The sequence below is a fragment of the Stegostoma tigrinum genome, chromosome 16 (assembly GCF_030684315.1).
Source record: "Stegostoma tigrinum isolate sSteTig4 chromosome 16, sSteTig4.hap1, whole genome shotgun sequence".
NCBI lineage: Eukaryota > Metazoa > Chordata > Chondrichthyes > Orectolobiformes > Stegostomatidae > Stegostoma > Stegostoma tigrinum.
This window is the reverse complement of record NC_081369.1, coordinates 20,158,779-20,184,173: the sequence shown is the minus strand read 5'-3', so window position 1 is coordinate 20,184,173 and position 25,395 is coordinate 20,158,779. Positions and strand designations below refer to the sequence as shown.

At 43.9% G+C, this 25,395-nt stretch overlaps 1 protein-coding gene across 2 annotated transcripts in view; it reads right to left on the bottom strand.

The window, feature by feature from the left end:
- Positions 1 to 349: 349 nt before the first annotated feature.
- Positions 350 to 25,395, bottom strand: part of bcar1 (BCAR1 scaffold protein, Cas family member) — a 234,180-nt gene continuing 209,134 nt past the window's right edge. For both annotated transcript variants that reach the window (XM_048546683.2, XM_048546684.2), the window contains exons 3-7: positions 18,429 to 18,605; positions 17,284 to 17,406; positions 13,487 to 14,746; positions 4,992 to 5,081; positions 350 to 2,874 (exon numbers count right to left, since the gene is read on the bottom strand). In XM_048546683.2, coding sequence (XP_048402640.2) covers positions 2,365 to 2,874; positions 4,992 to 5,081; positions 13,487 to 14,746; positions 17,284 to 17,406; positions 18,429 to 18,605 — 2,160 coding nt within the window. In that variant the 3' untranslated portion in view covers positions 350 to 2,364. The remainder of the gene's footprint in view (positions 2,875 to 4,991; positions 5,082 to 13,486; positions 14,747 to 17,283; positions 17,407 to 18,428; positions 18,606 to 25,395) is intronic.

Sequence of the window (25,395 nt, the reverse complement as noted above, 5' to 3'; positions counted from 1 at the left end):
ATCTAACACCACCATCGCTCTTGGTCACCATTGATCAAAAACTGATTAGGAGCAGCCTTACAAATGCCAATAGCTGTGAGAGCTGGTGAGGGCCTACATTCCTCCTTGCACCAAGTTCCCCTCTTTCTGGAAACATTCCCAGGTTTGTGATCGGGAAGCTGAAATTCCAGGCCTTGGATGATCTTAACTTTGATGCTAAAGGACAGAATCTGAGGCACCACCAAACACAAAACGGCCAAGACCTGAAATTCAAACAGATCCCAAATTTAATGGCAATCCCATGAGGACAATTATAAAACTTTTGTTCTTCAAACAGCTTTGACTGCTACGGCCACAAACACGCAACTCATTTTCATGGTTCTTAAGCCTGTTTAATAATTAAAAATAAATCCAGTTGAATATAATACAAAAGTCAACAGCCACCATAAACCGACCACCGTGCAAGAGAAATAAAAACTCTTATAGATATGAACCATTACGCATTGTAAAGAATACATCACATTTACAGTAGTCTTTCACCATAATGTTAAGACCAGAAACAAAATAAAAGGATAGAATACAAAATAATTTTTAGACTAATCGGGGAGGGCAGGGGTTTCTAGCATGACTGCAAAAGCTCCAATGATGAATATCAAGATCACTTTTAACCCCTTGTACATTGCAATTCTTTGCCCATCATTTGGATTACTTTTAACATATACATTTAACTTCTAACTGATTAACTTACTGAAGCAGCGCTGTGTCAACCGTGGTGCCAGTGGGCAGTATTGAGAGACACCACATGTTGGAAACATAGTAGTTATTGCAGGGGAGCAGTTGTGCTCAGAGGTTTTAGAATCTTACATTGTTTTCTTCAGTCCAGGCAATGTTTTGCATTGCAGCACAAAACACTCATCATATTCAGAGCACCCGACGATTCTCAGAGGAGAAACTGGCTACAGAATTCTAGGTTTTCACAGAAGCGAGATTAAGAGTCTTTGACCAAGATTTGTCAAACACAGTTGCTTATATTCATATAATGTGCAGACATATACAAAGATACATTTCTTACAGGGTTATAACCCTCCAATTACATCAAAAATCATCCATTTAAATTTCGAACATACATAAAATTTTCTACATATAAAAACAAAACCTGGAGTGTGTAAGGTGTTGCCACATGCAAATCGGATAACTCAAGCTTAGTGAATGATCCAGCAAAATTCATTGAAGGAGGTTATATCCGAATAGTTGCCATTGTCAGCAATTCTTATGCAATGTAACAGGGATACTAACTATTGAATGTATTGGATTATGGAGTCCAGTCATTGACTGATCAAAAGGCTGTCAGCTCGGAAGCGAGTTGATGTTATATTACAGCTCCAACAACACTGGTTGAGACTGATGCCCCCAGGCAGTCTTTGGTTATAAAGGTTCAAATGGAAGTTTTCATACTTTTCCAGTCATTGTTTCAGCTGAAACCCAACTTGGTCTGTTCAACACATTATTTTGGCAAATGTAATTATAGCAAATGTTAAGCACGATTTTTTGTACACCTCCATATAAAGAAAACCACAAACTTAAATAGGTCACTAAAATCTCATTGAAAGTCAGTTTTTTTTGCTTCCCTACACCATGAGATTTCACTGTGAATAGAAGCTACAAATGACTTTAGCTCTGTTCACCAGCAGAAGCTTTTAATAATTTCAAGGCACCAATTCATTTGCATTTTCTGCCGTCAGCTTGCACAAATGGAAAATATTGAAATGCAATGGAAAGCATAGTGCCCAAGTGAGGTATGATCCAGAACAACTGGAAAACACTAAGACCGTTTACTTTCTTTAAACTTTAATGAAACTCATAGGGATAACCTCGCCATCTGCTGCACCTGTTAGCTCCTCATCCTCTGACTCTTCATTGAGAGATCATTAATGATGTGTTATACAGAACTAGAACTCTTCAATCAGCAGAGACATTTCATCAATTAAAACACCCCCATGACAATGAAAAAGTGACTTTAGTTAATTGTCACAGTAGAAAATTGCTCTCCATCTATTTTTAATGCTCCAATACTTCTCCACTCATTTTTAATGAAGTTTTAAAATAGAATCCATACGTCCATGATCTGAAATCAGCAATGGAAATAATTACTTCCATTTCATATTATAGAATACAATGTTGAAAAGAACTTTGAAAAGAAAAACAAAAAGGAACTACTACATTGTTTCAAATTTAAATACCTTTCCGATTAATAAGAAATGTCACAATCTAACTGAAAGAAAAAGTATTTTTCCCTGTATGGTCTTCTCATAGGTTAATATTTACAATAGTCCATTTACAGCTGTCAATTCTCTCAGTCTTAAAATGTACGTTCTATTCGCATCCTTACATTGCGGCTAACTGTCCTAGCATCATCTTGAACTGGTGTGTACAGTGAGTCAGCTCATTGACTCGATCTGTCATTTCCTTCGCAGCGGACACAGATGGATATTGCAAGGCTGCTGTCTTGGTTGTGATAACAATGTGTTTTAGCATCTCACAAAGGAGGTTGCTGTAGTGTGTAACCTTATTGCGTACCTCTTGCGATTTAGCCTGGCGAGACAGTGTATCCCCGATGAACACCAACTTGTGGGCACTGAGAATGACAAACTTGCTGTGAGCCACAAAGATTTTTGGAGGTTGATTGGTTTTGATGGATGTGAAGAAGGCATCGATGGCATTGATTAACGTGGTAATGTTCAACTCACACTGTTCCGAGTAAAACGATAGCAGCTGCTTGTCTGAGGGACTCAGTTTACTCTTAACCTGTCCGTATTGGTGCAGCGGGGTCCAGTTTGAGAGGTCGTTCTCAATAGGTCTCGTTACTTCCTGTTCAAGACGCTCAAACTGTTTAACCTGCAGAGTTCAAATAAGCGAGTGTCAGCAATCCTTCCTTAGACTAGGTGGGAAATCATGGGAATCTCATATCCACTTTCAGGATCAACACAGCAGGCCAGGCAGCATTAGAGGAGTAGGAAAGTCGAAGCTTTGGGTCGGGACCCTTCATCAGGACTGGGGAGGAGGAAGGGAGCTCAGATATAAATAAAAAGGAGAAGGGATGGGGCCTGGGGAAGGTAGATGGTATGGTGACAGGTGGATGCAGGGAGGGGCAGTGGAGTTTGGTCAGTGGGAAGGGTGGGGCAGATAGGTGCGAAAGAAGATGGACAAGTTGTATCAAAGAGGCAGGGATGAGAGGGAGGGTTGGACATGGGATGAGGCCAGGGGTGGGGAGAACTCGCCAGTTTCAAAATCTATGTTTAGGGCACTGGGCTGCAAGCTCCCGAGGTGCTGCTCCTCCAGTTTGCAGGTGGCTTCTTGTGACACTGGAGGAGGCCCAGGATGGATATGTAACCCAGGGAGTGAGAGGGGAAATTAAAGTGGTTAGCAACTGGAAACTGGCGTTAATTATAGTGTACACAGTGCAGATGTTCCGCAAATCAGTCACCGAATCTGCACTAGGTCTCTGTACACTATAATCCACAACACCTTCTGGTCGCCATCCACTTTAACTCCCCCTCCCTGGGTGGCATGTCCATCCTGGGCTTCCTCCAGTGTCACAATGACACCACCCGCAAACTGGAGGAGCAACACCTCATATTCCACCTTAGGAGCCTCAACATACATTTCAACAATCTCCCCACCACCCCCCCCGCCTCATTCCATGTCCAACCCTCCCCCTCATCCCCGCCTCCTTGACCTGACACAACCTGTCCATTTACTGTCCCAGCTATCCAACTCACCCTTCCCACTGACCAATCTTCATACCCCTCCCTGCATCCACCCATCTCCATCCCACCTACCTACCCCCAGCCCCAGCCCCATTTATTTCCAAGCTCCCTTACTCCTCCCCAGTCCTGATGACGGGTGTTAAACCAAAATGTTGACTTTCCTGCTCCTCAGTGTTCCTCCAGCTCCACACTGTATTGACCCTGATTCCAGAATGTGCCGTACTTGCTATCGTGACTTTCAGGATGTTCGGTCCTGCTGGGCAAGGCCCTGTACCAGAGGAACAAATTCAGGAAATATGCTCTGAGACCGGGTGAAACATTACCTGAGCTTAGGGAAGCACCAGCTCGCACTGGGGTATGGTATTGCAGGCCTGGCTAAGTCATGCTCTTTTCCAGGTTAACTCTCTTTATGCACAAAAATCCAAAACTAGAGTCTCATGAAGATACGTAAATTCAGGAAAACCAACAAAATTTACTGCACATTAATAAGAACTGGGATACTCTGTCCCTCCTTTTCCAAGGTAATTTTTACCAATGTCGCACCAATACCTTCTGCACCAATGCCCGAAGCAGTGGGTAAGCGCAGAGCCATTGCAAAGCCCCATACTCCCCAGAGAGCCCTCACCCACTGCACAGAGCCCCTCACCTCCTGCAGCAACCATTCACATCAGCCTAGGTCAAACAGTGGAAGTTTTACACTATTGTTTTTACAAACTAACCTTGTTAATTTGCTTTTTGTGAAGCTAATTGCAAATAATAACTAATTTCTAATTACTTGAGCCCAACCAATACTGCCACATCATTACCACATCTGAATCCAGTAAGGATAATTAATCCACTAAGATTTTTTTTCTCCTCAAGTGTTTTTTTTTAATAAACAGAGGCACAGTCTGATTATTAACCTAGAGAGGAACACCTAGTTACTTTCGGAGCTCTCTTTGAGATTACCCTCATCCCAAGAATGGATGATTAAAACACCGGCTCTTGAACCAATTGAGGAACAAATGTAGTTTGATCCAACAATTCTACACTGAGTATGCAAGGGCTAAGAAGTCATGACTGTAAAACCTAGTCCTGCTTTAGCCTGATTGGAGGGTCCCTGATTTCCAACCCTTTCCTGGTGTCACTGAGCAGATAGCCCAACCCAGAGGATTGTCTGGAAAGTTGCTCTCGATATCTGTACAGGCTTGAACATCTTCATAATGTGCAAACAGCCTCAGTACCAAATCCCACTGGCCACCTCACCTGCTGCTGCTCCAGCTGAGCTTTCCCTTGCCGTATGATATTCTCCTTCTCCAATAATTCCTTCTGCGTTTTCTCAAACTCTTCTTTACCCTGAAAAGGCGACAGAAAGGCAGACAACATTAAAATCCTTGGTCCTATGAATGACTCAAATGATTGAGACCACACTGACCACCACACTACTCATAGTAACAGTGGAAAGCAGGCATCGATAACATGATCCATTCTGCGATTTTGTTTTATTGCTTCAGAAATATTTCTCAGATATAACTCGCATTGCAGCTCAGAATTAGCCACAGGCAGGAAAGCAGCAAGGTGTTACAACAGGTCTCATCACTCCTGAGACTGTGAAACATTACTGAGCTAAGGGAAGCACCAGCTCACACTGGGTAAGAGGAGTGCAGGAATCTAACAGGGTACCCAATACTGATCCCCATCAATGCAACAGATCGAGGGGGAGTCTGAGGAAGTCAGGATTAAGTCTAGCTGCAACAAGACTCTTCCAAAGGCTCAGATTACACACGACCTCATCCACCCAGACCAAACGTCAGTGCCTTCGAGAAAAGAAGCCAAGGAAAATAATAAAAAAGTAAACTGCATTACAGACCAAAAGCTGCTGAGTAATTAAAACAAAACACACTGAAAGAACATTTCATTGCAGATGAATTTAAAATGTTCTTTAAATTAAAATCAGTATGTGAATCAGCTCAGATTCCACGCAGGAAGTTGTTCTGTTTTAGAAAACGAATTCGAGCCATATCTCAATTTAACGTAAAACTTTTTTTTGGTTATGGGTTTGCAATGCTCTGGAACACATGCACACTGCAATAATGGCAGTGAAGGTGAACTGACACAGTTTGAAGTGAATGGGTCACTGTCAGAGAAATGTGCTGAAGCAGCAGGAGAGCGAGGATCACCGCACTTGCTGGAATGCTGAACTCTTCCTTTACAGCTATTTATACAATAAGGGAAGCTCTTTCAAAGTGCTGTGGGTAGTTTATAGGCAGCTCTGATTTCTGCCCTGAGACCACCACCTCCTTAAGTGAATAAAACACCCATCAAGCTGTCTTACAGGAATAAACAACAATCCCTGTGAGATAGCAGTGTTGCGCATCACAAAGACACTGATCATTCTGCAGATTAACTTTAAACACAGGGAATGTCTAAGATCTGGAATCCCCTGCCTGGGAGTGTAGTGGAGGCAGATTTAATTCTGGCTTTCCAAAAGGAATTGGATTTTCACCTGCAGGGGAATCATGCAAGGCTCTGGGGAAAGGGTACTGGAGTGGGCCTGGCTGAGTCCAATTTACACAGAGCCAGCAGGGATATTAAACAAGCTGAGTGGCCTCCTTCTCTGGTGATTCCGTGGAGGAAAAACGTCCTCATGCTGGTCATAAAACATCTTCTGGAACTTCAAAGCCAACTTTTCTTTCCAGAAGTAACTTGTGGGGTACTATTTTGGAAGGGTTTCAGAAAACACATTGGAGCATTGAAAAGTCCAGAACCCAAGAACATGGCAGTAAACCAGCCCCTTCACCCTACTCTGTCGTTCAATGTGAAAATAGCTGAGCCGTGTTTTAACACTATTTTGGCCCAACATTCTTCAACACTCCTGACTTAAAAAACAAACTGTTAATCTGATCTCAGATTTCAAATTATTAATTGACCGTGAGCAGCCACTAACTTCTGTTGGAAGAAGTCCCACTGTTCCAACACAGTTTCTTCACAAAGCATTGTCGAACCTGATTAGCTTGATGTTAGGGTAGCACAGTGGTTAGATCTGCTGCCTCATAGCACCAGGGACCAGGGCTCAATCCCAGCCTCAGGTGACATCCGTGTGGAGCGTCTGTGCAGGTTTCCTCCAGGGGTTCCACCTTCCCCAAAAAGTCCAAAAATATGCGGGTTAGCTGGATTGGCCATGCTAAATTGCCCATAGCGTCCAGGGATGTGCAGGTTAGATGGGTTAGCCATGGGTAGGAGGGGTGGGTCCGGGTGGAATGCCCTTCGGGAAGTCAGTGTGGACTGGACAGGCTGAATGACATGCTTCCATGTTACTGGAATTCTATGGTTCTATGAATTTTAAGGATGTATTCCCTTAAGGTTCCACCATCAATGGAAAAAAGTTCCTCTCCATTTACCCTATATGTTCCATTCAAAAGTCTAAAATTGTCGATCAATTCACCTCTTAACTTCTATAATGTGAGGAAGACAAACCTAACTTGTCGGGTGTCCCCACAATCTAATCCAAGACTGTCCACAACATTCTGCACTGCACACCTTCCAAAGTCTATGTGTACTTTAGGGTTTACCACCCAAAAGAGTTTACAATATTCCAGATGCGGTCAAACCACAACTTTCCAAAGCTGCAGTGAAACAGCCTCCCCTTTATATTACAACCCTCTGATGTTAAACACTAACATTTTACTAACCGGGCTTGACTGCTGCTTCATACACGGGGGTCAGCTTAGCTCAGTTGGCGGGATGGTCGGTTTGCAAAGCCAACAGAGTGAGTTCAATTCCCTCACTGGCTGAGGTTACCATGAAGGATTCTCCTTGTCAACCTCTCCCCATGCCTGAGGTGTGATGACTCTCAGGTTAAACCACCATCAGTTGGCGCTCTCTAATGACAGAGCAGCCCTCCTGTCTGGTAAGACTACGGTGGCTTGATTGATCCATGTAGATTCACCTGAAACTTCCTTGAACATCCCCTAGCTTTTCACCATTTTTGTAAAGTGTCCTCTTCCGATCCAGAATTGATGAAGAATTCACACTTACCTGCATAATCCATTTGCCACGATTTTAACATGCCACTTGAAAAAATATATTGTCTCTAAAACGTCATACACTGCTTAATGTACAACCAGTTGTGGCCCACCATCATGCTTAACATAACTAAAGTGAATACTGGAAACTATCACATGGATCATTTCAGAAAATCACAATTCATTTTCTTCGAATTAAACAAATTGGTCTTCTAGCACCCAGTTACACGAATTTTAATTTCAGCTAATAGTCTTTTATGTAGAAATTTATTATGTGGCTTCTGGATGTACGTATTTGTTTACATCCAATAACATTGTCCTGTCTATGATTTCAGTTATTTCCTCAAAAATTTAATTACGTTTGTTAGACATGACCTGCCCCTTACAAACCCTTGTTAGCCCTCTAATTAGATCAAATTTCACCAGGTTTTCAGTCTCTCTGTTATTAAGTTATCCTAGATAATACCAGAACTGTTCCAGTATAGAAAGGCAACAACTTGCATTTTAATGAGTTCATTAACCTAGTAAAATGTCCCAAGGCACTTTATTGGAGTACAACCAGGCAAAAGGTGACACAGAGTTAAAGGAGTAGTCATTAGAGCAGGTTATCAAACCTCTGGCCAAAGGGGTAGATCTTAATCTGCACAAGAGGCAGAGAGGGGAACAGTTTTGGGGAGGGAGCTCTAAGACATAGGGTACAGACAGTTGAATACATAGCTGACAATGTCAGGACAATAATATCAGGGCAAAAGAAGCAAGGTCTGGGGAGAAGACCATGAGTGGGGGCACTGAATTAACAGGATGCTTGACATTCTGCTCCAATCAAAAATGAGCGTTTGAAAGCAGGGCCATGGAAGACCCAAAACAAAAAGAGTGATCTTTTATCTTTGAGGCTGACAGAAAAATCTCTCTGGGCTGATGGGTGAATCTCTAACAAGGCCCAGGTTGGTTCGAGTGTCCCATTCCAGGGATACCTTCTGTCTGACTTGTAACCAGGCAGAGCAGGAGAGGAAAATCAGCCCACCCTATATTGTACATCGTAAAACAGCGTCATCCACCAGATGGTGCTGTACGACCACGTTGCTTACAAGTCTCTACAGCGGAAACATTTTAGTTAACAAAGTGTGAGGCTGGATGAACACAGCAGGCCAAGCCACATCTCAGGAGCACAAAAGCTGACGTTTCAGGCCTAGACCCTTCATCAGAGAGCCTGCATCTGCAGTTCCCATTATTTCTGAAACATTTTAGTTACATTGGATTACAGTGTAAGGTCAGATTTTCATATTGAGATGTTTCTTTTTCCTATAAATAATGCACATGGTCGATTATCTGTCCTTGGATCTGGAGGAAATAGTCAATCACCAAGCAGTTATAATCTGATCACAGTTTAGTAAAGTATCTGTTAAGAGAAAGCAAGGACAGTTTATTTTTCTCCAACAAAATGTGGCCTGTGTACTGGGTTTAAATGGTAAAAATTCCAGAACAGCAGACACTGTTTTTCTTCTTGTATACACCTGGTACATGGAAACATTTGTATTGTTTCTCCTTCAATTAATCACAGACAGGACTGAAGGCCATCTTGTTACACTGGAATTATTTTTAAATTTACCTTCAACTTGCAACAAGTTCAGACTTTGCCTGATGTTAATTTTTATATCCTTGCCCTTTGTTTCAAATCTCTCGATGTCCTTGCCCACTCACCTCAGTAATCTCCTCCTCTATGAGCCCTCCCCACCCCCCACCACCACCACCAGCACAACCACACCCCATGTTATGGTCACACCATCACTGCTGGCCAAGTACACACACCAGCAGCAATGCCCCTGCCCGAATACACCCACCTCCGGCCGGTCACATCACGTCTCTAGCACTTCTGAGACAGCCCGCTTCCCGACTACGCAGTCAGCTCTGCCCAGAATGGGTCATGAGTTTGAAAGGGTTAATATCCGCAAGTGAGAGATTTGTGGTACCCAGTGTGAAGATATCCACTCAGGCACAGTCTGAGGCCAGCGCTGAAGAGACATGGAAGGCTTCAATTCACACTGATGGGAAGTGATCACAGAATCCCTACACAGTGTGGAAGCAGGACAACAGGTCCATGCTGACCGTCCGAAAAGCATCCCACCCAGACCCATCCCCCTACACTATCCCTGTAATCCTGCATTTCCCATGGCTAATCCACTTATCCTGCATATAGCTGAGCACTATCGACAATTTAGCATGGCCAACCCACCTAGCCTGCACATCTTTGGTCAGTGGGAGGAAACTGGAGCACCCAGAGGAAACCCACGCAGACACGGAGAGAATGTGCAAACTCCATACAGGCAGTTGCCAGAGGGTAGAATCGAACCCGGGTCCCTGGTGCTGTGAGGCTGCAGTGCTAACCGCTGAGCCACTGTGCCACCGACGCAGTGGTAGTGTCACTGCACTAATAATCCAGGGTAATATCCTTGGTTCAAATCCCACGACAGGAAAAGGAATTTGTGCTGCCTGAACCTGCTCTGACCTCTTTCTAACTCTAGACCCACAGCAAAGTGACTCAATCACAACTGCCCTCTGGGCAATTAAAAATGGGTAAGAAATGGTCTGCAATGGCTGTATCTCATGTTCAGAAGAGTAACACTTCTGTGACCAGTTTGCAATAGTGCCCAACTCTCGCGATCTCTACGTGTTAGACTGAAGAGGTGTACTGACCTTATCCACAGCTAATGTCACAATCTGTTTTCTGTGCAGAATGTTCAAAGTGTTTGGATAGTCAGTCATCATCAATGGAGAAAACAAGAATTCCGGGTGGGAAGCCTTCCGATGATCCGTGAGAAGAGTTGTGAAGAAAGGCCTTCCCTGGAAACACAAGCTGATCTGGTTCTCTCCACAGATGGTGGCTGACATTTCAAATGCTTGCCCTAGTTTTTGTTTCAGCTTCAGATTTTCAGCAGGCTTTTCCGTTCTTGCTATACATGAGCAACACTGTCTTGTGTCCGAGTCACAGCAGGGTTTATCTCCCAAAGTTAAACACACTTCACATTCTCTCACAAATCCTCTATCCTTCATGGTTTGGACCGTGTTCCTGCTAAAAATCACCTAGTGTCAATCTTCCAACAGCATTATTTTAATAAAGCAGTTATCTCTCCTCCTCAATACACATAATTCAATTGACAATAATGGTGAATAGACCTTTTCATTTCACACTTCACCTCTAACCCCACCGTGCACATCGGAGTGCATTAATTAAAAAAAATAAACCTTTCCCTGCTATTGTGTTGGGTCCGTAAACTGCATCTTCATCGATCGTGGCAGTTCAATGAAATGATTAATTACACGACAGCAATCCTGCTGCACAAAGCAAGGGCCAACATTCAATGTTTGGACTTTCGATTTGTAAGAAGGACGAGAACAGGTTGAACACGAGGCATCGAGCAAAAAACTCTGAAGTAGAGTGATGATTTTATCCTGAAATTCCATGGCCTTTATTAAACTCACATCTAAGAGGATCTCGTGACTCGGAAGGAAGGCGATGCAATAATATCATCAGTTTTTGACATCCTGGGAAACACAGGCACAGAGATAACAGGAGCAGGGCTAGACCATTCGGCCCCTTCATTCCAACACCATTCAATACGGTCATGGCTGATAATCCAACTCAGGACCCTGTTCCTGCTTTCTCCCCATTCCCTTCGATTCCTTTAGCCCTTAGAACTACACATCGCTCCTTGACAACATTCAGTGTTTTGGCCTGTGGGCAGTGAATTCCTCAGGTGCACCATGCTGGGTGAAAAAATATCCTCCTCATTGCAGTCCTAAATATCCTACCATGAGTCCTGAGACTGTTTTCCCTGGCTCTGGACTCACTGGTGGATCAGCAAACGTCTTTGGTGCATTTACCCTGTCTCGTCCTGTAGAGTTTTATAGGTAATCATGGGATAAATCTAGATAACAAAACAGTGGGGAGATGGGGAATTGCAAGTTACCTGTAGTGTGGAGAACCAATATAAGAACATTTAGAAGGAGACATGATCACTAACTTATTAATAAAAATATGATTAGGTACATGGGGTGTATAGCGAGGTGCTGTGAGTCAAGAACCCTCTGAATGGCCTGCTGGATATACATGTAATCATGCCCAGTCTTGAACCTTCTACGAAGCTAACCAAGGAGCTAGAATCCAGGGGACCTGGGCCTCATGGACAGAAAGTCTTTTCATTCAAAGGAGATGACCTCATCAAATGAAGGGGCCCCTTGTGATTCTGTAAACTTGTGCATTGGAATTCCACTTAGACCAATTAAATAATAGCACACTCCTGACTTAGGAGGGCCAAAGTCAGTGTGGTCAATCATTTAAAATAGAGTTAAGGTGCTAAAGTGGTCTTCAAGGACATTACAAGAGTCAGTTCCGTGCCACACAAAATACTTTGAAGATTCGTAAACCCAGCTTTCCTTCTCAAGTGCCCTCTGTGTAATTTCGATCTGTGCTGTACTAATTCACAGCCTCCACCCCCAAACCCCTCGCTGCTTTAGATCTGTATTCAGCCATCGGTTAGCTCAGTTGGCTGGACGGCTGGTTTGCAGTGCAGTGTGACGCCAACAGTGTGGGTTCAATTCCCACATGGGCCGAGGGTAAAATGAAAAATTCTCCTTCTCAGCCTCCACCCTTGCCAGGGGTCGTGGTGACCCTCAGGTTATACCACCCGCCTGTGTCTCATGGGAGGGAAGCCCCCTATGGTCCAGTCGGAGAATGGTGCATTTTACCTTTACAATTACTGCAGGAGCTTCCAACAGTGACCCTCTGTCCCTTTGGGATTGGAGCGCATTTAGAGAGAGTTATAGACGCATCAGAAGAATAAATCACTGGTATGATCTCAACTACATTGACACCAACTTCACCAAATAAAAGGCGATGGAAAGGACAGGGAAGTTTGTGAAAACTCAAGAGTTTCTGTCTGAAACTAAGTCACACGAATAAAGATGGCCTCAAAAGTAAACAGAAAATGCAAGGCTAATTCTGCTTAAGTAAAGGAAAATTCAGCAAAATAAAAGCTCAGAGTCACCTCTCTTTCTCCTTTCGCCTTTTGATCTTTACTGCCAGATTTATTTTCGCTTTGGCTATCTGTGTGTAAGGCCTTGGCAGAGACTATTTCACCAGAGCAGCATCCCAGCTGAAGCCAATAGCTGATACCACATAGACTGTCTTCCCTGCAGCTCTATGCCTATGGGGATGCTTACCAGTCTGATACCTGGGATGGCAGGACATTTATGAAGAGGGGTTGGGTCCATTAAAACCATATTCAAGAGAGTTTGGAAGAACAGGATTGGATCTCAGAAACCTGGAAATTTCTAACAGGACAAGACAGGGTAAACACAGGAAAGATGTTCCCAAGGGTCAGAGTTTAATGACATGGTGTCGAACATTCAGGACTGAAAGCAGGAGAAATTCCTTCACCCTGACAGTGGTGAGCCTATGCAATTCACTACCACAGAAAACAACCGAGGTCGAAATATGGAATGATTGAGGAGAAGGTAGATATAATTCTTAGGGCTAATGACGTCAAAGAATACTGGGAGAAAACAGCAACAGGGTATGGAGTTGGATGATCACTGATAGTGGAGCAGGCCTGAAGGCAAAATGAACTAGCCTTGCTCCTATTTTCTGTGCTTCTGGATCTCAAAAGCGATTTCCAACAGTATGCACGGCTTTACCGATGTAGAACGCTCAGATCTGAATCTTGGAAAAACACAAACCTGTAAGTGAACATAGTCATAGTCCTCCATCCATCCACTGCCATTGTTGTCATACTGGGTGTCGGGTGACTCTTCAGCTGTATATCTTGGTGGTGATGGGAGAGGCCTTGCCTGGATATTGGCCTTGTCCGATAGGCCTGTCTGATGGTTGGAAATGTTATTGTTATTTGTTGAGTGACTGCTGCTCTCGAGGCCAGCGGGAGGCACCACACTCTTGTTATCTCCTGGCTGTGACTTTGTCCGTTTGAACAGCAACGAAGCATTGCCATGAAGGAAAGAGGCAAGCTGTTTTGTATCGTCGGGGATACCCCGCGAGTGCATCACGAACCGGTCCAGATCGTCAGGCGAGCTTTGCTTGTTTATGATAAGAACGTTTAGCGCCCAGTTACAGTTGTCCAAAGCCTGACTGTGTTTGAGGAGCAGTTGGTAAACCTCTTCCATTTTTTGCACCTGTTTGCTCAGCTTCGAGTACAATGCACGGTCAGTCGCCTGCGTGGAGTTTACAACCGCTCCACGGGCAAACTCCAGAAGCTCTTTCACCGAATTCTTCACCCTCTCCACCCCCGTCTTGATGTTCTGTACGTTGGCCTCCATGTGCTCGCGGCTCCTCCAGTTGCTGACGATGAAGGACATGAGATAGGAAATGGAGCTCTCCACATTTTGCTGAAGCTTCGTTAAGATGTCCATTGCTACCTCCAGGTCCAAGTTGAGCTCTTTACTACTCGGCTTGGGCGAGGTGGAAGACTCCTTCACAGGAATGATATCGAGTGAGGAAGTCGAAATATTGCTCCTTGTGCTGCCTGTGCTGGAAGCTGAATGTCTCTTGTGGTTGTTGGTCACTTCTTCTGTTGTGGCATCCCTACACACCTGAGGCGGCACGTCATAAACATAATCGCCCTCCGGTTCATCGTTCATGTTGACATTGCCTCCAGAAGCTGGGACACCAAGATCCCGGGGGAAATCATACACATCCTGCATATTCGTCTGATATCCTCCCAGTGTCTTCTGGCTTGGAGGAACGTCATAGATCTCCTGGCTGTTGGAAGGGTCTGTTAGTTTCACCGTTACTGGAGGCACATCATACACACCATCGACTGGATAGCCCTCGTGCGTTGCCGGGGTTTGAGGTGGAATGGTGTATCTCATGGAATCCGTCCCCTTGGTGGTTCTGTGGGAAAACCGTGGCAGAATGTCATACGTATCTTCAGAGACTGGTCCATCTGGGACATCTTTACTGACAGATGGGGGAATGTCGTAGACCTGTGTTTAAGGAAAAAAAAACACAACATTTTCAACTTTTGAGGAAGGTGCTGAGCTGTATTTTCCGAAAGTGGATCTCAGCGATCACGAATGCACGAACATCCAAGGGCCCGAAGATTGAGGGAGCCGTCCTTCCATAGTGGGAGGCTGACGGGGTTTGGTTTTTGGTGCGCTGCAGTGCCCAGGATCATTTGTCTTTCATTCCCAGGTGGGACATGGGCCCTGCGATAGGCAACACCAGCATTTTGGTGCTGAATGCCCTTTAACAGGTTGGCTTGCTGGATCATTTCATGTGACAGCTGAGTCAGCCACACTATAATGGGTCTGGAGTCGCACGTAGGCCAGACCAGGTCAGGATGGCAGGTTTCCTTCTGTGAAGAACATGAGTGAATCTGAAGGGCTTTTATGCCAATCAACAGCGGTTACATGGCACTGCTAGCTTTTAATTCCAAATTTTAAATTTAAATTCGTCCCATTGCCATGGTGAGATTTGAACCTGTGGAAACTTATCCTTCAAATTAAACATGGGTTATATTTAATTATTTGACCAGCCCTCTATAAACATAATCAAGACCTTGGCACTTTGATCCATTTGAGGGAATGAGAAACATTTTCACCCTTGACCGCCCTTGTCAAAGCAAGAGGCCTGTATCCCAGCCTTCAGACTCCTTTCTCCGACTGCAGTACAGAACAAGCGAGAGCCCATTCTCTCCCCCTTCATTAGAAATTGTGGAATATTATTAAACTAGAAAGCATGCAGAACAGATTTACTAGGAGCTACCAGGACTGAAAGGCTTGAGTTTTAAGGAGAGGCCAGAACTTTGTTCCCCTGGAGCTGAGGAGACTGAGGGGTCACCTTATTAAAAATCATGAGAGGTCGATACCCACAGCTTTTCTCCATGATAGGGGAGTCTAAGGCTAACGGGCACAGGTTTAAGGTGAGAGGGGAGACATACAAAACAGTCCATCGGGACAATTTTTTTCTCCCAGACAAAGGGTGGAGAGTGTTTGGAACAGGCTGCCAGAGATAGTAGAGAAAGTGAGTACAATGTCCTCATTTAAGGAACATTTAGACAGGTACGTGGATGGGATAGATAAGGAGGGATATAGACCAAACGCAGGCAAATGGGGCTGGTTTAATTAGGAAAACTCAGTGGCATAGACAAGATGCGTCAAAGGGCTTGTTTCCAAGCTGTAGACCTCTGTGCCTCTATAGCCAACAGTAAAAAAAAATTCTAGCTTAAAATGAGGTCATGTTTTGGGATTTCTAACTATTTGTTTATGGGACTGTTTTGCTGTAACTTATATTAAAATGTTCCAAGTTACAGTAAATTGACAAAATGTTTACATCCAAAGTCAATTTCTGTGATAAACCGGTTGAAAGTCGTTCTTCCAATTCTATTTCAGACTAGGCATCTCTCTGTACATGCAGGTCTGTGGTTCGAGTGCACCAAGTAAACGTGACAAGGAATCACACCCCCAAAAACTGGCTGCCCCCTCAGCATCTCAGGTGTTCTTGGAACTCCAGATGCAGGAAGCCAGGAATAGGTCAGAGGTCAAGCCACTGGCTTCCTCTCCAAGCGGGAAACAAAACAAGCCAAAAGGAGCACAGAGTCAAGGAGAACTAGAAAGCCAGGCCTGGAATGCGCTCCCCATTTCATCTCAAGTGAACTCTCTCTGACCAGGGAGCATTCATCGTGTGGTTCTCTGTGATGTGATGCGGAGGGGGAAACGGATGTTGAAACAGAAGGCTGGGTCACAGGCTCAAAGAAAGGTGAATCTTGCTTTAAATGTTTGTTCTCAAATTGTGAAATAAAACAACATTGCCACTTAAATTTGCTGTTATTTCAGCAAGGTATTGGACAGTCTAGAGACCAGCCTTTGGCAGATTGAAACTAGCACATGGTATCACAGGTGGAGAACATACAGGAGAACTTAACAATATTGAAGCCAACAGAACATCTCACATAGACTGAAAATCTGTAACATTATCACGTAACTATCATCATCACAGCAAATAGCTGTGACCAGAGAATCATGGACATTGCAAATTGGAGAAGTAAGAATTTATTTATTCCGAATGAATTGCATTAAGTAAGAGGCAGTCCTCTAGAAATGAGAGAGTTGCTCCAAATGCCAGGACTGGCATAAGTGGGAGCATAAAGTGCCCACTGACATGGGTTAAATAGGTTTAAAATCCTTCCCTTCCCAATTTTCCTTCATTTCTGTTCCCTCCACCCCCAATTAAAATGGGAACACAGAAACAGGTTGTTTAACTGGCACGTGATGCTTGTTTACAATTCCCTCCCCGTTTCGTGCGTACAGCAAGTTCATCCACGGTTTCATGGGGTTTATCAAAACATTGTTCCTTGAACCAGCTGCCTAAATCTACGTGGAAGACAACAACTCATCTGCCAGGAAATGCCACACTCTGCCCTGGACAACTGATTAGCAGGGTATGCAATTCCAATCCCAAACTCGCAACACCCCAGCACTGCAGTCACCACAGACATTTCCGAAGGGCAGTGAATACTCACCATTTGTTGAGCCTGCACGTGGTGCTGTAGATTCATTTCAACACTGGGGGGAACATCATAGATTTCCTGTGACTTATCTCTGCTGTTTGGACCCTTCATTGCCATGGGAGGCGTATCATAAACCTGGTGGAAAGGAACCAGAATAACAATGTTGATTTGCTGCCTCCAACAACCATTAATCTCACACAACTGATGTTTGCGTTTGAAAAATGATCCTCTACAATTTTTATCCAGCAAGTATCAGTGACCATTTCCTTTCACTTATCACAGTGGAACCAATAAATATGTACAAAAGCATCCATTATGATATTCCCCAGACACACGACTATGGCTTCATGCCCGATCTCCCGTTGAAGCTGATGAAAATCTTTGAAGAATTGCACTTATTCATAACCCCCTCTGAATACCAAACCTCCACTGACCTTCACTGTGCCTGATCATTTTTCCTGCTCTCTCCTTGCATCTTGTATTTTGTGACACTGTTTTATTTTGCACAGCACTTCAAGGCAGATTATAAATGATTATGAGGAGAAAAGGGCCCTCAATTAAAAGGAGCATTGTCATCACAAGCATTTTGTTTTCCTTTGGAAATGAACAACCATCCATTTTTTTTAACCACATAATGTGGCATAGTATTTATATTACAACAAAATAAATAACCATGACTTATGTTGGAGTTGACTTAATGGGATGCATGTTCTATTCCTGCACGCCTTATCTTCTCATTAGGCTGTGTGACAGTAATCAAAAGGTTTTGTTACTTATTTTTGAAGTGTATACTCCTTTAATCGTCTAAATTAAGAATAACCTTTCCATTTATCTTATTGCAGTTCGTGGGAGCTTTTTCTGTCCAACGGGCAGACACACTTTCTTCCAACAGTGATTACACTTCAAAAATAATTAATGGCTGCAATCCACTTTGTGACTTACTGAAGCTTTGAATGTTGGCATATAAACGCAAGTCATTCTTTTCTTCAAATGAAACGGTCATCTGTATATGTATTTGAAGTGAGGAAAATACACTTAAGCTTTCAAAGCATTCTTTAAATTGCAGAAGAACAGTTTTCATTTCAAATGATTTCCTGGTTTTCAGACATAGTAGCAATATACTTTTTTTTAAATTGAATGCCAAAGCCATTACCCACCTCTTGCCCATACTGATTGCTAGAAGATTCCACTCCTCCTCTAGTTGGAGGCACATCATAAATCTCCTGCAAAGTGGCCGGAGGAGGATTGCGTGATGGTAGGACGTCATATTCATCTTGTTCCATCTGTGGCACGTCATAAACATAGACTCTTCCAACTCGTGTTGGAAGGACAACCTGAAAAAGAGGGAAGATTGCAGCTGTAAATCGGCTCATTGCTTCGGGATGATTCAGCCCCGGTGGTGTGTCAGTGTAGCTGACTTTGGTTAATTGAGAGACAAAACAAAATCCAAATTCTCTGACGCACTCTTGTACAGCTGTTTGCCATCTGATCTCTATCAACACACATTCTTCAAATGACGGCTTCACTTGAATGGTTATTGGGAACAGCCATTGAGAGCATGGAGGGATAAATCCCTGATCCAGTGAATCAGAGCATCAGATTGCACTGACTATGTAAAGCTGAATGTCACAAGTGTAAGTTGTAACAATTGGAACACAGGTAGTTAGCCTTCTCAGCTGCCAATTCTCAAAGCGTGTTCCAATTCCAGATTGGATTTGTCACGTATTATCGTACATCAAACAGAACATAGCCAAACAAACTTTGAATAGCAAAGTGTTCGAAATTTGACGTGTTAACTGAGCGCATCTTTCAAAGCAGTAGTACGTGCAAACTATATCACTTCTGCCATGATCTCTCCTCCAAACACGACAACATGATGTTACCAAGCAACATCATCACACATATGAGAGACTGAGAGAGAGAGGCTTCCAGTAGGTTTTGCGTGTTGTGTCAGCAGAACTGCCAAGAGCAAGCTAGTGGTTTAATGTCAATACAGGAGACATTGCTAGCAGAGCCCCTGAGTAGACACAGGAGGGAAGCAATCAATTTCATCCTTGCAGTTTTAATAATAACTCCTGGGGACCTCCTTGCACACAAAGGACCCAGAGTCCATAACCTTCATTCACAAATCATGGTTCTAGCCCAAGAGTATCGAGGCCGTACTGCACAGTCTGAAGGTACCGTCTTGTGGATTAGACATTAAATCGTGGCCCTGTCTGCCCTTTTGGGTAAATGCAAAATTCCCTCGGCCCTATTTCAGGGAGAAATTGAAGTGTTCTTCCCGGCCTGGTCAAATCCTGTGTTCTTTAAACAGCAACAAATTGCGAACACAGTTCATGACATTTGCCCATCAGCATTCAGTTTAACGTTATGTTAAACTGCCTCTGTTCTCCAGGCCAAGGCTGGGATTTCACTCTAGCATTACTTCATCATGAAATGTTACAGAGCTACAGGTACAAGATTTGTGCACTTGAAATATGTCATGCTGGCTGAGTCTTTGTGTGCTATTTTTACTTGAATAATCTGGCTGTCCTTGAACAGCAATGGTGGCACAGCTGGTGCACACACAGAAATGACACTGAATGATACTTTAAAGATACTGAATCAAAAACTGAAATGAAAAGCAAGGTCCCAGGTGACACGCCATACACTGCCATCATTTTAAGTCCACATTCCCCCAGGCTCAGACAGTGGTAATGCCACTGAACTAGTAATCCAGAACACCAGGTTAACATTCAGGGGGAATGAGTTCACATGCCACCATGGCAGCTGGCCAGTATCAACTGAATTAAAAATCTAGAAGAAAAGGTAAGCTCACAAAGTGTTTGTATAACCACTGTTGATTGACCTAAAAACCCGTCTGCCTCACTAATGCTCTTTAAGGAAGGAAATCCTCACCTGATCAGACCTATATCTGACTGCTGATCCACAGCAATGTAGTTGATTCTGAAATGTCCTTGGAGTAATAGGCAATAAAATCTTGCTTAGCCAGCAGCTTCAAATGTCTCATGAATTAACTCGCTGAGCTGGAAGGTTAGTTTTCAGACGTTTCGTCACCATTCTAGGTAACATCATCAGTGAGCCTCCGACTTCGTTGGAGGCTCACTGATGACGTTACCTAGAATGGTGACGAAACGTCTGAAAACTAACCTTCCAGCTCAGCGAGCAAACTCACATCCAGAACCTCAACCTGAGCTACAAATCTTCTCAAAACTCGCTAGTCTCATGAATTAATTTAAAAATAAATTTTAAAACTGGTTTTTCACCCATTGCAGTTTCCTTCAGAGGAAAAGATTTTTTTTTAAACTGGAGTCGAGTTTAACAAGAGCAGTCCTTTGCTTTTCACAGCACAGAGTAAATGGAGTGGTTATGTTCCTGAAGCAGTTAGTCAAAATTATGAACAAACAGGTAAGCTCAAATAGTAAATTTAAGTAATTAATATTCAGCTTCAAGAAATATTGGGAATTGTGAAATTAGTAAAGTGCTCATAAAAGTGGAAGATTAATCACAATAACACTAACTAACACCCTTTGGGCACCCTCTTGTCCCTTTTCCAGTCTGATCCAGACAAGGTTTGATCTCTGGTCTAGGCTGCATGACCGGACCTGGAGTGTTTATGGATGTCAAATAGAATACTGGGATACAGGCTGACCAGGTTCATGTCCCTACAGGCCAAGCAGCATCTCAGGAACACAAAAGCTGACGAGGCCCGAAACGTCAGCTTTTGTGCTCCTGAGATGCTGCTTGGCCTGCTGTGTCCATCCAGCTCCACACTTTGTTATCTTGGATTCTCCAGCATCTGCAGTTCCCATTATCACTCATGTCCCTACAGTCCAGGGCGCTAAGAATCAGTCTCGCTAACTGCAAGATTCCCAAAATGTGCAGAAACGCAGTCCAAAAGATGCCTTCCACAAACAAACACTCAAAGCATTTCATTTCCAAGAGAGAGAGCCGGATTCGGAGTGCAGATTTCAGATAGAAGCAAGGTGCTAGCTCGCGTAACAAAGCATCAAGCTGGCAATGATTCTACGGTAAAACAGGCAGCTGTTAGAGCAATGCGCAAATGGACACCTTTAAACTTTTAATTTCTACAGGATCAGTGGAAGGGATTGGTTGGGGGGGGGCGGGGGGGGAAGATACTTTGTACAGATGAAGGTGACAGTGCATTCACGCAACAGTGGCACACTCAACATTGTTCAGAAATCGGGGGACTCGGTCTCAGTCAGGTAACAATCTCAGTCTCAGAACTCAATGATTTGGTAAGCTGCAGTTTAGCTGGTAGCACTCACTGCTCTGATCAGAAGCTCAGGGGTTTAAGGCCCATAATACAGACTTAAGCATTAAATGCCGCATGATATTCTTGCGCTGTACTGAAGGATGGCCGCACTGTCAAACTAGGCATCTTTTGGAAGAGACACTAAAAGGTGGTGTCTGTTTGTCTGAACCAAAAATATTCCCATAACACAACCCAAAGTCAGTCAGTGATTTTTTCCACAACATCCTCACCAATGTTAATTCTCAACCAACGTCATCAGGATAAACCCATCATTATCACAATGTGTGTGGAACTTGTGATGCATAATTTCCTACATTGCATTCAGGTTCAGAAATGCTCCATTGCCTGTTAAGTGCTTCAAAGCATCCAAAGGTCATGAAAAGCATTATACAGATGCAAGCCTTTTACAGTAACTAGGTGCTAACATAAAAATTCATGTACAGTACAATCCTCAGCATTTATTAAGATCCTAACACCTAACACATTGCAAACTAAACAAATTGAAAATGTCCCAGAACAGCATAAATCATCCCATTTAATGACGGCTAGTCTGCAATTAACACATTATTATTTTAGCCTCAGATTTACCCTAAAAACAGATAGCCCTGACCAAAAATCAAAACTCAATGAGAAGATCTCATTTGAGGATTTAAAAACTCCTGAAGTACTGTTGGATCCTAGGTGATGTCTGACAAATTAAAACTCAAATTAAACTAAGTCCTTTGGCACAGAGAGGGGGGGAAAAAAGGCAAGGTATTCAGAAGTAGACTCTCTCTCCTGGCTCACCAATTAATTTTATTCAGTCCCTCGCCTCCCAGATTAATTATGTTCAGTCACTCACGGTTTCAAAATAAGACTGTGGGTTTTATCTCCCTGGACTCCTCTGGAACTCAGATAGAACCTGCTGGTACTCAACAAAATGAGAACTTACTGTGCAGTCTGCCAGAGAACTTTGTAGCGAGCACTGCAAAAGGCTACAGAAACAACAGGAGAATGAATACTTAGTGCGAAAGTGTGCGTGGGTGTAAGCGCTCATGTGTGCACGAGGCAGGCCAGGGGGGCGTGGGGGTTTATGAAATGTGCAACAGCAACATTAAAGCAAATGTGTAACAGTAACGGTACGGGAGGAAAGGGAAAGGAAAACATTGTATTCGATCTCCAGCGGTTGCACTGAGATTAGAAGCAATGGTGGCCTTGGATTTTCCAGAATCGCCCAGGAACGAGAACTAGACAGAGACAAAAAAGTCCACCCGAATTAACCAACAACCTCCACTGGGAGCAGTAACTCTTGCTGGATTCTGGATATCCAAGGCCACTGGAAGGAGGAACAGGGAAGGTTTGTCCCAATATCCGGGCATTTGGAATTATGTTCCTGTTTCTGGTATTTACACCTGGGTTAGCATCCTCTCGCTGGACAGAAAAAGTCTAGAATATTCAGGTATCCGGAAATTGTTCCTGTGATAAGCTGCCCTGCTGTGTGTCTGTCTGGGTCAGACAGATCGTGAAGGTCTCAAGTTCGGTTTTGGCCAGTGGTGAACTGAGGGTTGTCCTGCGTGTCAGTGATATTGATGGGCAAAGTGGTTGTGTATCACAGGCTTAGGGAAAAAATTATTCAAGAATCACACATCAAACCTTTGCTGAGTTCACTCTCCGAAAAGTATCAGAGACACAAACATCAGAGGTTATGGACCCATTAGGGTGCAGAGGATGGTCGTCTGGGCCAAACTACACCTCGTCTCCGTACAGCAGTCCATTTCCGTGCTCTATCAGTGTAGGCTCGCGAATTTAATTCCCTCCAGTGTCCATCCAATTTCCTTCCAAAATCATTCATTGACTCTGCTTCAATCACCATTGTGGACGACCTTCCATGGGACTTTTTTCTGCTCTCGTGGACCACCCCCCCCCCCCCACCCCCTCCAAGATCGGTGCATAAAGCAGCTAGCTTCATAAAAGGACAGCCATGCGTCGACACACTGATTAATGAGTGTGGGAATTTCCCAGTAGCAGCATGGCCGAGCTGCTTAAAATGTCACGTCAATTGTAGGCAACAAACCCCAGGATATTACCAATCACTGCGTTAAAAACTGGTTTTCCTCACTTCCCAGTCCCATATCCCAACTTTTTTTTTAAAATTAGTCTTCCACAGGGTGTAGAAGATCTTGCTAACACTAGCGTTCATTGTCCATCCCTAACTGCCCTCAAGAAAGTGTCAGTGAGCCACTTTGTAGGTGGTGCTTTTAGGAAGGGACCTCCAGGATATTGACCCTGTAACTGTGAAGGAACAGCAAGACGTTTCCAAGTCAGGTTGGTGAGTGACTTGAAAGGAAATGTGCAGCTGGTGATGTTCCCATGCACCTGCTACCCTTGTCCTTCCACAGGGTACAGATCACAGCTTTGGAAGGTGCTGTCAAGGAAGTCTTGGTGAGTTGCTGCAGTGCATCCTTGATTGACACTCACTGCTCTGATGGTGTGTTAATGGTGGAAAATGTTCCGATTTCAGGGGGAGGATATGGTACTAATCCAGTGAGCTGCTTTGCACTGGATGGTGTCAAGCTACCGGAGTGTTGCTGGAGCTGCACTTATCCAGGTAAATGCAGATTATTCCATCACACTCCTGAGCTGTACTTTTTGATGGTGGACAGGCTTTGGGAAGTCAGGAGCTGAGTTACTGCAGAATTCCTAACCTATAGCCTGTGTTCCCGCCACCTTCTATCAACTACAAACGGAATAGTCTTTATTTATCTACTGTATTCTAAACCTGATGTACTCGAAATACCCTGATCAAATCTCCACTCACTTTTCCTTTGGTCCCAGAACTGTAATTCTAACTTCTCAAACCAAACTTTGTGGCTGAAATCTCTATACCCTGAAACCATTCCACTGCTGCACTTTCTCACGTCCTTCCAGCAACCAGAATTTGACACAGCTAGCGTTAAGGCCATGGTATAAAGTAAGGGGCGGTAACAGGCGCCAGTGACTGCAAAAGAAAACAGCACATTCGTTAGAATACAGTATCACTGCTGTGACTCGGTGGAATTCCATCTTCAGGGAGTGACTAACATTCAGGCATTGAAGCTTTTCAACTTTCAGGAACAAACTATGGTGGCACAGTGGTTAGCCTAACAGCGCCAGGGACCTGGGTTTGATTCCACCCTCAGGCAATTGTCCACGTAGAGTTTGCATGCTCTCCCCATATCTGTATGGGTTTCCTTCGTGAGCTCCGGCCTCCTTCCACAGTCCAAAGATGTGCAAATTAGGTGAACTGGCCCCGTTGATTTGCCCCACAGTGTCCAGGAATATATAGACTAGGTATTCTGGTCACAGGTAATAGTGGCCTAAGGGATAGCGTGGGGTGTAGGTTTGATTAGGATGTTCTTCGTGGATGTCAGTGCAAACTCAAATGATCTGAATGGCCTCTATCTGCACTGTAGGGATTGTGTGATTCTACTACTCTATAATACGTCATCCAAGACAAACCTCAATCTGCTGCTGTATCAAAGTTGGTGGGAATAAGATTGGTCTGATTAAATAGGACACTTAATAAAAACTTTAGATTGTCAGGTGAAGCATGGTTACTTGAACCAGGTCGTGAAGAGCATCCATCGCCTGGAGAATCAGGTGCAAAATGGGTGTTCGGAACCTGCTGGAGATCTTTGTATTCATTTGTAGGATGTGGGCGTTGCTGGCTAGGCCAACATTTATTGCCTGTCTCTAGGTGCCCTTGAGAAGGTGGCGATGAGCCGCCTCCTTGAGCCGCTGCTGTCCACCCTCTGTAGGTTGGCCCACAATGCCCTTCGGGAGAGAATGCCAGTATTTTGACCCAGAAACATTAAAGGAACAGAGATATA